Source organism: Tupaia chinensis, unplaced genomic scaffold (assembly GCF_000334495.1).
Source record: "Tupaia chinensis unplaced genomic scaffold, TupChi_1.0 Scaffold143836_2, whole genome shotgun sequence".
Lineage (NCBI taxonomy): Eukaryota > Metazoa > Chordata > Mammalia > Scandentia > Tupaiidae > Tupaia > Tupaia belangeri.
Genome location: NW_006203687.1, coordinates 1111296 through 1124426, shown reverse-complemented (window position 1 = coordinate 1124426; position 13131 = coordinate 1111296). Strand labels below are relative to the sequence as shown.

Genomic DNA, 13131 nt, shown 5'->3' with positions numbered 1-13131 from the left:
TGTTGTCTGTGATATTCTCATACCTGTGGTCATGTACTCTGTATGCAGAATCTAGCACTGAAAAGAAAACAGGGCTACAAAGTTCTCAAACCCAATAAGCTCAAAATCTTAAAGATCTCATCTTATTCCTAGCACTGCAGGAACCTACATGTTAAGTAACATGGTAAGAACCTGCATATTAAGTAACAGAAGAAAGTGCAGGTATGCTAAGTTAAAATGAATCCCCTCCCCCCCAAAAAAAGAAGATGTTTTCTTACAATGAAGAGTAAAGTAGTTAAAAATGACTTTTATACTCACACCGTGCGTGTGTGCATGTGTGCTCAAGATCCCAAGAGAAGAATGGAAGTGAAGGGATTGTGGCATGGGGGGTGATTTCTCGCTTTCTGTCTCTGTCTCTCTCTGTCTTTCTGGCAAGCACACACGCCCTATAGCAAAAAAAATTTTTTTTAAAAAAAAACTCCCCAAAAAAAAAAAAAGGGAAAATAATGACTTTTATAACCATAAAATGAGATTGAGATATAAGCAAAAATCTATACATCTGTCCTGGAGAAAGTTTACAATAATTGCAAATTGTAAGTTTTCCTTGTTTTAAGTAAATACAAGATCTGAAAATGTTCACCATATTTAAATAAAAATATGTATACACACACACTACAACTTTTCAATCACAAAATAAATCTCCCATAAACTAGTCCAATGACAAAAAGAATTTTGTATTCCCCTGACATAAAAGTAAACTGCTCAAAGTAATGAAGTAGGCTAAATTTAGCTCTGCTTTTCCATGAAGTTAAGCGCATAGGCCAATTAATAACCCCCTGACACCTCCCTAAGGCAGACTAGGCAGACATCCCTGTGTCTATTAATGAGAACCCTCTAGCACAGTAGCATTTTATGTCTTGGGGGAACGTCTAAGGGCTAAAAAGCCATGGTGGCACAGTCAGACAAATGCAGGCTGATTCCTACATAGGTGCACTTCTCCCCTTTATGATGATCCTAATTTTTTATGAAATGACAGGAAATTACTAGTAAAACATATGTGTCAGGAAAGAGCTAAGTCATCAAAAAGAGAAACAAAAGAGGAAAATTAAATCGCATGTGAGCCTGGAGGATGAGACTTCTTTTTGTTCTCAGGGTTGCAGCCCGTGTTCCAGTTCCCTAGTGAATTTTGGTTCTTGGTGAGACTTCCACTAGGCCTGAAACATGGTAAGGGTATGTTCTGCTCCATTACCTATCTATCTACCTGGGGATGTTTTGAAAAACTGGGCACTTGGAGAGATATCTCCATCTCGACTTCCCCACTTGGTTGCTCCGCACCATCCCAAAATCAACATTTTGAAACAAAGTTCTCATGCTCACCACATAAGCACCCTAACTCAGAGACTGGCACCAACTATCCAATTGTGCTTACATTATTAAATTATTTCTATTCTAATTTCAATGTCGCTTTTTGAAGCATCCACTCCGCTCCAAACAGTGATGTACCTTCACTCAGCTATTTGTCTTTCTCACAAAGATGAATGCGTCACACTCTCTTTGTCCTTCCTGCCTCCAGTCAATCCTGGAAAGGTCTTTATAAGTCATATACATCATTGCTCACGGTCCATCTATCCACACTCAGTTACCAACATTAAGCCCAGTTAGGACAGAAGCATTTTAAGAATAAAAACTGGAAGTGTAGAAAACCAGGTAGACTTAGGAATGGTGGTGAAGAAAGTTGTGGTTTTTCATTCTAACCCAGGAGCCCCAAAATCTAGGGGCAATTCAATTTTCTGAATTAATTTTTAATACATCTTCAGCCTTATAAAATTCTTAAAAATTAATTTAATAAATATTAAACTCCCCCAAGTAAGGTCAACCCTTTCATTACATTGATATCTATAATCCCCTAAAGAAACTAATCCTCTCCCCCTCTGGGGTCCACAGTACTTCGATTGCATCCTAAGTAGAATTTCTTATTCTAGCTATATCTGATTGTGCACATCAAGTATTGGCAAGGTCATGTGCATTTGAAGAGACTGTGCATTGCCTACTTCTTGGTTTGACCATTCACATAATCGTCTCTACAAATTAGACACAGCACAAAATCTGTATAACCTCAATAGCCTTTTATAATAGCTCTGGCTGGTTTTAAAGTCAGAAAGAGAAATAGACTAGAGCTTTTCACACTTACTAGCTTTCTAATTTTATGTAAGTTACTAATATTTTTTAAAATCACAGACCAGAAGTATATGTGTGTATACATACAGAGTACTATACATTATCATTTTCTATTATATGTGAAAGCACTTGGTAAGTTTAATGAACTACCCAATCTAAGGATATTTTATTTTGTCTCTATGCATTCCTCTATACTAGCACTAAATCATTTATCATTCTAAGGATATTTTATTTTGTCTCTATGCATTTCTCTATACTAGCATTTAAATCATTTATCAAATGTATTATATATGGCTAAATTGAGATATAAAATATACTTTATTTTAGGTTTCCATATATGTACTATTAGCTATAACAAATAAAGAGATGAGTCTTTATTAGAAATCTACAGCTTAAATAATGTCTTCCCATTTTACTGTAATTCACTAAATCAAAGTGGAAGTAGTCTTACTTAGGAATGCTTAAAATGCTTTATGGTAGGCTCCTGCCCTGTAGCCTAGTGGTCAAGGGAGCCAGATCTCACATGGCTGACCACAGTTCAAGTTGTGACCCAGAGCCTAAAAAACATCCTGGGTCCCTGTGCACGCATATCCAAAATCCCTACAGGATGGAGAAATGCAGGAGAAAGGATTGCAGTATGACCACGCCCCACTGGGGGATGTTATCTCCCTTTCTCTGTCTCACTCAGTCTCCGTCTCTCTCTGGCAAGGGCACAGCACATGCCCTTTAGCAACTGAAAAACATGCTTGATAGCACATAAAAATTAAAAAATGGTATCAAAACTAACGTGAAAATATAATAATGCATAACTAGAAGCTAAAAACAAGTTCAGTAAGTGATCTAGCAGACATCTGAATAAGAAAAGTCATTGGAAGGAGTCATAGCTGGACTACCCCTGGCAGAGGGGACTCCAGTTGGTAAAAGGCATGAAAGTGACATCAAGGTGAAAATTAGGGAAACCCTGAGGGTGACAACCTGTCCGGTCACCGATGGAACAATGTGCCATTGTGGTAACAGACAGAGAAGGACAGCATCCAATTTCTCAACTACAGTTTCAGTTTGGTGGGGTATCAAATACGTAGGCTGCTCCATCAGCCCAATTTAGCATGAATGATGAAAATTATAGGGAGAAAGTTAATTATAGTAGTTCAGCTAATTAAAAGCTTTCTAAAACTAATGAGTCCTGGTCAATAGAAAGCCTTGGTGCTCTGCAGTCAAAACAGGCCCGGGCACTAAGAACAGAGAGTCCTATGATGCTTCGGGACAGAAAAAGAAATTGCAATGCATCAATTCCCCCTCAACACTGAAGGTTGGAAAGAAATGGGGCTAACATAGTCCCAGACGAGACCCTGTAGAATTTGAGTTATATGTTTTCAAAGTCTGCTTTATTACTCATCTGATTATCATACTTTAATATGGTACCATTTCTAGAAGTTATATGGCTTATGAATTTATATATGAAACAATAAAAAGGTTTTTTTAGATAATTTATGGCCTTTTTCCAAGAAATTAATAAATATCTCATGTTAAAGAGATATAGACCAAAATCTTTACTACCCAAAGGGATAAAAGCCACAGTTTAATACAGTGACAGGGACCAGCAGTTGGTGTAATGGTTATGTCATTGGACTCCCATGTAGTCGATCACAGTTCGAGTTCCAGACCCAGTGGCTTAAATTCATGAGAGTCGCATATGCATGCATGCGTCCCCAAGATTCCAAAAGGAGAATGGAGGAGAAGGGATTGCAGTGTGGCCATTCTCGCTTTCTGTCTCTCTTTCTTTCCGTCTTTCTGCCAAGCGCACGTGCTCTATAGCACAAACCTCTAAAACTAAATAAATAAATAAACAGTGACAAAGCCTTGTCTCAGGGGCTAGCAAGAAGCATGCTGGTTAAGGCACTGGACTTCCATATGGCTGACCATGTTTTGAGTACCAGACTGGGCAGCTTGAAAAATCACACCAGATGCATTTGTGTGCATGCTCAAAATCTCAGGAGAAGAATAGAGAAGAAGGGATTGAGGTGGGGCTGGCCCTCCTAGGGTGTGATTTCTCACTTTGCCTCCTGCTGTTTCTCTTTTTCTCTCTCCTGTGAGCACATGCCTTATGGAACAAAGCTAAAAAATAAAAATTTAAAAATATCTTATCTTAAAATAAGGAATTTGGGGGCCAGCAGGTGGTGTGGGCTTTGGTTGTTAAAGGTGCTGGACTCCCACATGGTCGACCATGATTCAGGTTCCATTCTTTCTTATCCCCCCCACATTTCTCTGCCTCTCTGGCAGACTGTTTTCCCATTTTCCCTCTCTCGCTCTCTCTTTCTGTATTTCTCTGGCAAAAAAAAATTTTAATGATAATAACAAATGCAGTTAAAATAATTCTTTAAAATTTAAAAAAAAAAAAGTAAATAAATAAGGAATTTGACTGGCCTTTGTCTTATTCCTGGGAGGGAGGCTTTAAACCCTTGGGATTTCCCAAGGAATAGCAATGTGGTTGTTATTTATATGCTCTCTCAGACTACTCAAGCCAGAAAGACCAACCATGTGATAGGAGAGTAAGGGTTTTAAGTCACTGATAACAGCTGATTTTCTGGAAGGGGAAGGTGCTTGGAAATTGAATTCAATCACATGGTCGATAATTTAATCAAGCATGCTTATGTTATAAAAATAAAATAAAAATTCAGGACACTGAAGTCTGGGTGAGCTTCCTGGTTGGTGATACACTTAATGACCAGGGAAACACATCCTGAGGACGAGGAAGGTTCACACTGGGGACCCTCCCAAAGGTTGTTCTATGCATTGTCATTGTTTTGTTTTGTTTTGTGGTTTTTTGTTTTGGCTGATTCTGATTTGCATCTTTTACAAGAAAATTATTAGTTAACATAGTATTTTCTAAGTTCTACAAAACCTTCTAGTGATTTTTTTAAAATGAGAGAGTCATGGGGAGTTCCTGTATTTGTAGCCAATTGATCAGAGGGACAGGTGACCTACAAACCCCTGAGTTTGTGACTGGTATCTGAAGTCAGGGCAGTCTTGTGGGGGACTTTGCCCTTAACTATAAAGTCTGCACCAGCTCTGGGCAGTTACTGTTAGACTTATATTGCAGGCATGACAACTTAGTACTGTCTCAAGAAGTGTGAATAGCTAGATAACTACCTTACATGGGAGGAAAATCGCTTTGACCTGATTTTTGAAAAATCTTTATGCTCATATAAGGTAATAATTACACCTTTAAAAGTGGATATTCTCCTAAGGTAAAATGAACAAAAGCTCTTTAAATGTTAAGCAGTATTAATGGAATATGTATAAAGTTAGGGTTCTTATCAGCTTAGGATAATTTAGTGTGCTGTTCCCCAAACACAAAAATGCTACTACTGCGTCACTACAGCTAGGGGTTAACCTTCCATCCAGACCTTCCCACCAGGATGCTGTATAAATGGTATTCATTTTAGAAGGCCAATCTATATTGAAAATTCCATCTCCAACAGAGGACTATAATGAAGTTGACAGTCTTATTAGAAATTTAATCAGTGGTCTTAGTGTATTGGCACTCTGCTGTCACCAATTAAATTAAGTGATAAAAAGTCTTGATTTAGCCATGGCCTCAACAATTTTCATTGCTTTGATATTTCCATTCCAATAGCTAAAGAACAAGTTCATAAAAAACAAAGTTCTTTGGAATTGGATTCCCTCCAAAATTTCCCATTTACAATTTATGAGATGTATCCTTTTGGTAATGTATTAATGTTCTAATAAAGATAAAAGAGATGGGAACCAGCAGTTAGCATAATGGCTATGTCGCTGGACTCCCACATGGTCGACCGCAGTTCGCGTCCCAGACCCAGTGGCTTAAAACTCACGTCAGGCGCGTGTGTGTGCGCGTGCCCAAGATCCCAAGAGGAGAGTGGAGAAGAGGAGATTGCGGCATGACCATCCCCCTGGGGAGTGATTTCTCACTTTCTGTCTCTCTGTCTCTCTCTGTCTGTCTGGCGAGCGCACATGCCCTATAGCAAAAATCTCTCCAAAAAATAAAAATAAAAAAAGATACAAGAGATGATTCACAAATAATAGAAGCATGGGCTAGGACCCTCTCTAGGGTTTCCTTCTCAGCTTCAATAGGGTCTCATACAACTTAGAACCAAGAGAAAATGAGCCAATCAGCCATGGCAAACCCAGTCATTACTGGCTGTCTCACTGACAAAGGCAATGCAAAATTGAGAATCTTTCCCTTCACTCTTCTATGACAAGGCAAGGTAAAATATTTCAAAGGTTGACATCTACTATTTTACACCCTGTTGAAATAGATCACAGAAGCCATGGGAGAATGTTAAGTCAGGGAACAGCAAGATAAAGGTGTAATTTAGGAAACAGATTGGAAGAGGTGTAAAAGCTAAACCGGAAGAGAATCAAACTGGGGCCAAGACAAGCTAGGGATTCTTTGATGCTAATATTCCTGGTGTAGAATCATGAAGAAGTAGATCACACAAAGGTGGACAGGGACCACAAAGAAAAAGGAAGAGATGTGAAAAGTATTTTTTTTACATACATTAACAGGCTCTGATTCAAGAGAAAGCCATCAAGTTGACTCTAAAGTTTCTAGCCTGAAAGCTACGATAATGGTAGCACACACACGAATGAAAACACTAGGGAGAGGAAGTAGGTTTAAGTGGGGGAGTAAATTATATTTCTTGCCATTTTGGATTTTGTGCATTTACAGGCTTTTCTATATCATTTTAGACAATTCTGGGGCCTATAGCAGCCTAAATAAGCTTTTTATTACTCCATAGTTTAAGATCACACATTATAACCTAGAAAGATTCTATCATAGTTGAATAATAGTTAGTCAGGATGAGAGATGAGCATGTAGGGGACCTACTAGAGCTATGAAGGCTCAGGTGAATTAGGGAGCACAGGCAGAGCAGTGAAAACGTCTGAGTCTCCAAGGTTTGTCACAAACTTAGGCTTAACAAGTAAAACCAGAGTCGGTACCTGAAACATCAGTGGGGTGGTTGCAGAAGAAAAGTTCATACTCTTGATTACGTGACTTTCAGGGTCGTATTTTGACATAAATCCTTTGATTATAACCGTCTTGGCTGTTCCTTGTTCACCAATTAACAGAACAGCCTAAAACAGAGGAGTTGGGAAAGAAATACAATAAATGAAATAAAATGATTGCTAGTGGGTTGAACTGTGCACCCCACCCCCACCCCACAATGTACAAATTGAAGCCTTAACCGCCGCAGTACCTCAGAACATAATTATGTTTGGAGATAGGGTCTATAAGGAGGTGACTATGGTGAAACCCCCCCCCCCCCCCCCAAATTGAAAAATTTGAAGCCTTAACCGCCGCAGTACCTCAGAACAGAACATAATTATATTTGGAGATAGGGTCTATAAGGAGGTGACTATGGTGAAACAAGGCATTAGAGTGGGCCCTAACCCAATCCAGCTGGTGTCCTTGTTAGAAGAGGAAAGTTAAGACCAGTCAGTGACCTGATGGTTAGGGCAACTGGATCCCACATGGCCAACTGAGCAATGTGAGTCCTGGACCTGATGGTTTGAAAAATACATCAGACATGGCAGCCAGCAGTTAGCGTAAGGGCTATGTTGCTGGACTCCCATGTAGTCGACCGCACTTCGAGTCCTGGACCCGGTGGCTTAAACTCACACCAGGCACGTGTGTGTGCAAGCCCAAGATCTCAAGAGGAGAATGGAGGAGAAGGGATTGCGGCGTGGCCATCCCCCCTGGGGGGTGATTTCTCACTTTCTGTCTCTGTCTGTCTGGTGAGGGCCCTATAGCAAAAACCTCTCCATCCCTCCCCCCAAAAAAATACATCAGACATGCATGTATGCACCCAAAATCCTGTGAGGAGAATGGAGTTCCCCCCAGAGGGTGGGTTCTCACTTCCCCCTCTCTTTCTCTCACATTCTCTATGGTGAGCACACGTGCCCTCTATCAAATTTAAAAAAAAAAAAAAAAAGAGGAAATTTGGATACAATCAGAGAATCAGAGTTGAATATACACAGACTGACACGTAGATTTTAAAAATAAAAGTTGAAAAGCTGTACCTTGCCCTGCTTAGCGATGGTTCTAATCAGAAAGTCAGTCCTCACATTGTCCACATTCGGCACCAGGATAGAGCCATAGTCTGGGATGGTAGTAGCTGGATACACATATTCCTGGGTACAGGTGTTCCAGTGCATCCAATTACCTGAGTGAGCAGAGAGCACACGCATCTTTGTATTAACAATTAACTCCTGACTGTAATAAGCAGACATCCTTTAACTCTTATAAAGTACTTTACAAATACGCCCTGTTAAACAAAGATCATTAAAATTAGCGATCTTGGGACCAGCAGTTGGTATAATGGCTATGTTGCTGGACTCTCATGCAGTCGACCTCGGTTTGAGTCCCAGACCCAGTGGCTTAAACTCATGCTAGGCATGTGTGCCCAAGATCTCAAGAGGAGAATGGAGGAGAAGGGATTGTGGCATGGCCAATAACCCTGGGGGATGGTTTTTTGCTTTCTGTCTCTCTGTCTCTCTCTTTCTGGCGAACGCACGCACCCTGTAGCAAAAAACTCTCAAAAAAAAAAAAAATAGCAATCTAAGTATACAAGTATATGTTAGCTGACTCAAAATTTCCCAAGAAACTGTTCCAAAGAGGTAATATTACAAAATATTAGAAAATGTATAGCGATTGAATGTATGATAATAAAAAGAAAGTGTTTTGTGGTTGCTTTTTAAATATATAGGTTTTCAATAATGTAAAGTGTATGTAAAAATACAGAAAAGGGGGAACCAGCAGTTAGCGTAATGGCTATGTCGCTGAATTCCCACATAGTCGACCACGGTTCGCATCCCGGACCCGGTGGCTTAGAACTCACACCGGGAGCGTGTGCTTGAGTGTCCAAGATCCCGAGAGGAGAATGGAGAAGGGATTGCAGCGTGATCATCCCCCCTGGGGGGTGATTTCTTGCTTTCTGTCTCTCTGTCTCTCTCCGTCTGTCTGGCGAGCGCACGCGCCGTAGAGCAAAGACCTCTCAAAAAAAAAAAAAAGGAGAAATAAGAAAAAAATATATAGAAAAGGGGCCAGCCTGTATCATGGTGGTTAAGGTGGCTAGATCCCAGATGGACAGCCTTGCAGTTCAAATCCCAGACCTGGCAGCTTGAGACATACGACAGGAACACGTGAAGGAGGGAGAAGGTGAAAGGATTGCAGTGTGTCCTCTCCCCATGAAGGATTTCTCTCCGTTTCTCTCTCCCTCTCTGTCTGTCTGTCTACAGCAAACTCACATGCCTTCTGGTAAATAGGAAGAAAAAGGAAAAGCAAATACAGAATGGAGTGAGAGTAGCACACCCTTAAAATAACCAATCGATTGTAAATGTCTAATCTCAAAAGTTTGCATTAAGGAAAAGATCCTAGGATATCGTATATATGTTTGCATATGTAACCTTATTAAAAAGAGAAATATAGATATGGATCATGTATATTTCATAAAAATATACTTCAAACTATATTTTTATATAAATGGCTGATTCTATTCCATGAATAGCTAAAATCAATTTGATTTAGGAAGAGTTTAAATTTTTCTAAATTCACTAAAATGTCAGTCACATTTTGAAAGGGGAAAATGTGCATTTGGAACACCCAGTAAATTTTTTAAAAAGAAACAATTACTAGCTTTTTTTCTATTTTTTTTTTAATTTCCATTTCGGTTTTACAGCCAAGAGTTTTAATTACCACTGAGAAAAAAAGGTTAATGTAAACATGAGCCTTTTGGAAACGTTCCCCCATCTGCTGCACCTGACTGGGACAGAGCGTCCTTACCATCGGGGCCCACGTAGTAGTCGAAGGCAGAGTCCTGGGAGCCAGCTGTGGTTGGCAGGTCCAGCATGCCCGCGGGCCGGGAGCGCAGCCAGTGTTCCAGCCGCTGCCTGCCATCCAGCTCCAGCGCCGCCCCGATGCTCCACATGAGGGCGAAGACGTACAGCCTCCCCAAGTGCTCCGGCCCAGGCTCCACGCCTTGCTCCTAAGGACCAAAGAAGACGGTTGGCTTTTCACGTTGCTTCATTTCCAACCCCAAACTTCACTTTGAGTGTTTCAATGAAGAGTCAACATAGAAAAAGGGACAGTGTTTTTCCTTGAGAACAAGAGTGTTTCAATGAAGAGTCAACATAGAAAAAGAGACAGTAGTTTTTTCTTGAGAACAAAAGAAAGGCTGAATTGAACTGAGGAACAAAAGCTGGACTTACAAAAATATAGAGCCAGACGTAAAAAATAAATGGGGAGCAGGGAGCAGCTGGAGGGCTGGTGGTTAGAGTGGCTGGATGACACGTAGCCTACTGTGGTTCTAGTCCTGAACTCGTGGCTTGAAAAACACTCCAGGACAGTGTATATGTGGGTGCACATGTGCATGGGTGTGCATGGGTGTGAGTGCACATACGCATGGGTGCCCAAAAATCCCAAGAGGAGAATGGAAGTGAAGGGATTGCAGCATGGCCGACAAGAGGAGAATGGAAGTGAAGGGATTGCAGCATGGCCGACAAGAGGAGAATGGAAGTGAAGGGATTGCAGCATGGCCGACAAGCGGAGCATCCCCAGGGAGGGATTGCAGCAGCATGGGTGTGCATGGGTGTGAGTGCACATAAAGGGATTGCAGCATGGCCGACAAGAGGAGAATGGAAGTGAAGGGATTGCAGCATGGCCAACAAGAGGAGAATGGAAGTGAAGAGATTGCAGCATGGCCGACAAGAGGAGAATGGAAGTGAAGGGATTGCAGCATGGCCAACAACCGGGGAAGGGGTGACAGACAGACCTGGCTGGCTTTCTCCCCCACCCCACCCCAGTGAGTGAGTACATGTGCCTTATAGCAAATTTAATGAATTAAAATTAATTAATTAGGGAGTTTCCCACAGCCTAATGGTTAAAGGGACTGGACTCCACATGGCTGACAGTGGTTCAGATCCCAGTCTTGCAACTTGAAATGCAGTCCTTTCATGCTCCAAATTCCCACAGTGTGGAGAAATGGAAGAAAAGGGATGGCTTTGGGACCATACCCCACATAGTGGGTACTTTCTCCATCTTTCTCTTTCTCTCTCTGCCTCTCTCTTTTTCTGTCTCTCTCTTTTTCTCTCTCTCTCTCTCTCTGTTGAGTCCACATACTCCTTGGCAATTAAACAATTACAGGAAGCAAGCAAGCAAGTATAATTACTGGATGATTTTATTTACTAGCAATGAAATTCCAAATTCATGACTTGCCTTGAGAAAAAAAACAAGGTAGGGAGAAAAAAAAAATTGTGAGGTCCATGTTTGAAACATTCTCCCTCCCCCACAGCTCTAAGCAGATCTGATTTCAAATAGTGCAGCCTCTGCAGAATATATAACTCAATTAACAAGAGACAAAGTAGAACGACTTACCTTGGGAGGGATCAGGCCTTGAAGCATGTTTATGCTTTGCGTGATGACAAAGGCCTCGAGCACCTCCATCTTGTATTCTAAATTCTGAACACTGAAGCGGAACAGGTCTGGGAAAGACTGGGTGTAGAGCTGGCGAAGAACTTCAGCTTCTTGAGGTGATCGTTTCTTAAGAAAACCCTGTTAGTTCACAAAATAGTTCAATAACTATACTTATTATCACACCAGAAGGAGTCATTTCACAATGGTTTGAATGTGTCCCCCAAAATTTCAGGTAGAGAAATCTGGAGAGCCATTGTAATGGCATTGAGATGGGGGGGGCTATCCAATTACTGTGCTTGAAGGTGGGGCCCCATGAATGGATACCACTGGGTTTATAAGACATGGACACAAACAGGTGAATGGATTGAAAAAGTGTGGTATATATGCTCTATGGAACACTTCTCAGCCAAAAAAAAAGCAAAAAACAAGATCTTGGCATTCAATAGAAAGTCAGATATGGAGGATCTATTGCTGAGTGAAGCAAGCCAGGATAGGAAAGATATTGTATATATCCACTTAATATATACTGACTATTCGCACTTTGTAGCAGAGATCAAAATATCGGAGGGCATAGAAGCAGTGAAAAGAGTTAGGGATGCAGAAGACAGTATCGAACCAGGCAGGAGAAGGGAAAAGTATAGAGAAGGATAGCAAGAGAACAAATAGAGAAGCATGATATTAGGGGGACACAGAAGTGATTTATTATCTGTTGATGATAACATGTATAGTATACTCAATTGGATTGGTCTGAGAAGTATTTCATGTTGGGTAAATGCTTTTTACAAGCAAAATGATACATAGTGATTGAATGTTTGAAAAAATAATAAGAATAATAATCTGGAAAAAAATAATGAAAAGCTATTTGATAATGATGTGGATAGTAGTAATGTCTTTGTCTTGACAGATATGAAAGGTATTCCTTCTGAAAAAAGCCATGTAATACACTGTAAAGATATATGTGATTTGATGTAATATTTACAAGATTATGATAATAATAAATTAAAAATTAAAAATACATAAGATATGGACATGGACGCATGTGCAACTCTTGCTAACTCTTGCTCAGTCTTGCTGTGTCTCACCATGTGATGCCCTGTAAGGTTCTTAACTCTACAATGAAGTTCCTTATAGGTACAGCCCTTGACCTTGGGCCTCCAAAACTATCAGCTAAATAAACCTTTATCTTTTATTAATCACCAAGACTCAAGTATTTCTCTTTTTAGAAACAGAATAGACAAATGCACCACTTTGGACAAAAGTTGTATACTATGGACAATGATAATACTCTCTTGTGATCACACTGCAATTAGGATGTGCCAAGCCTTACTTCAAAATGCTCATATATTGGGGGCTAGCAGATGGCATAGCAGTTATGTTACTGGACTAACACATGGCCAGCTGCAGTTCAAGTCCTGGGCAGGGTGACTTGAAACTAACATTGGGTGCATGTACATGTGTGTCCAAGATCCCAGGAGGAGAATAGAGGAGAAGGAATTGCAGCATGGTTATCCCCCTGGGGG

At 40.5% G+C, this 13131-nt stretch overlaps 1 protein-coding gene across 1 annotated transcript in view; it reads right to left on the bottom strand.

Moving 5' to 3' along the window:
* The window catches only part of DNAH5 (dynein axonemal heavy chain 5), a 306494-nt gene that overhangs the window by 106840 nt on the left and 186523 nt on the right, over positions 1–13131 (bottom strand). The window contains exons 48-51 of the mRNA XM_027767025.1: positions 11573–11749; positions 9983–10184; positions 8221–8363; positions 7141–7275 (exon numbers count right to left, since the gene is read on the bottom strand). Coding sequence (XP_027622826.1) covers positions 7141–7275; positions 8221–8363; positions 9983–10184; positions 11573–11749 — 657 coding nt within the window. The remainder of the gene's footprint in view (positions 1–7140; positions 7276–8220; positions 8364–9982; positions 10185–11572; positions 11750–13131) is intronic.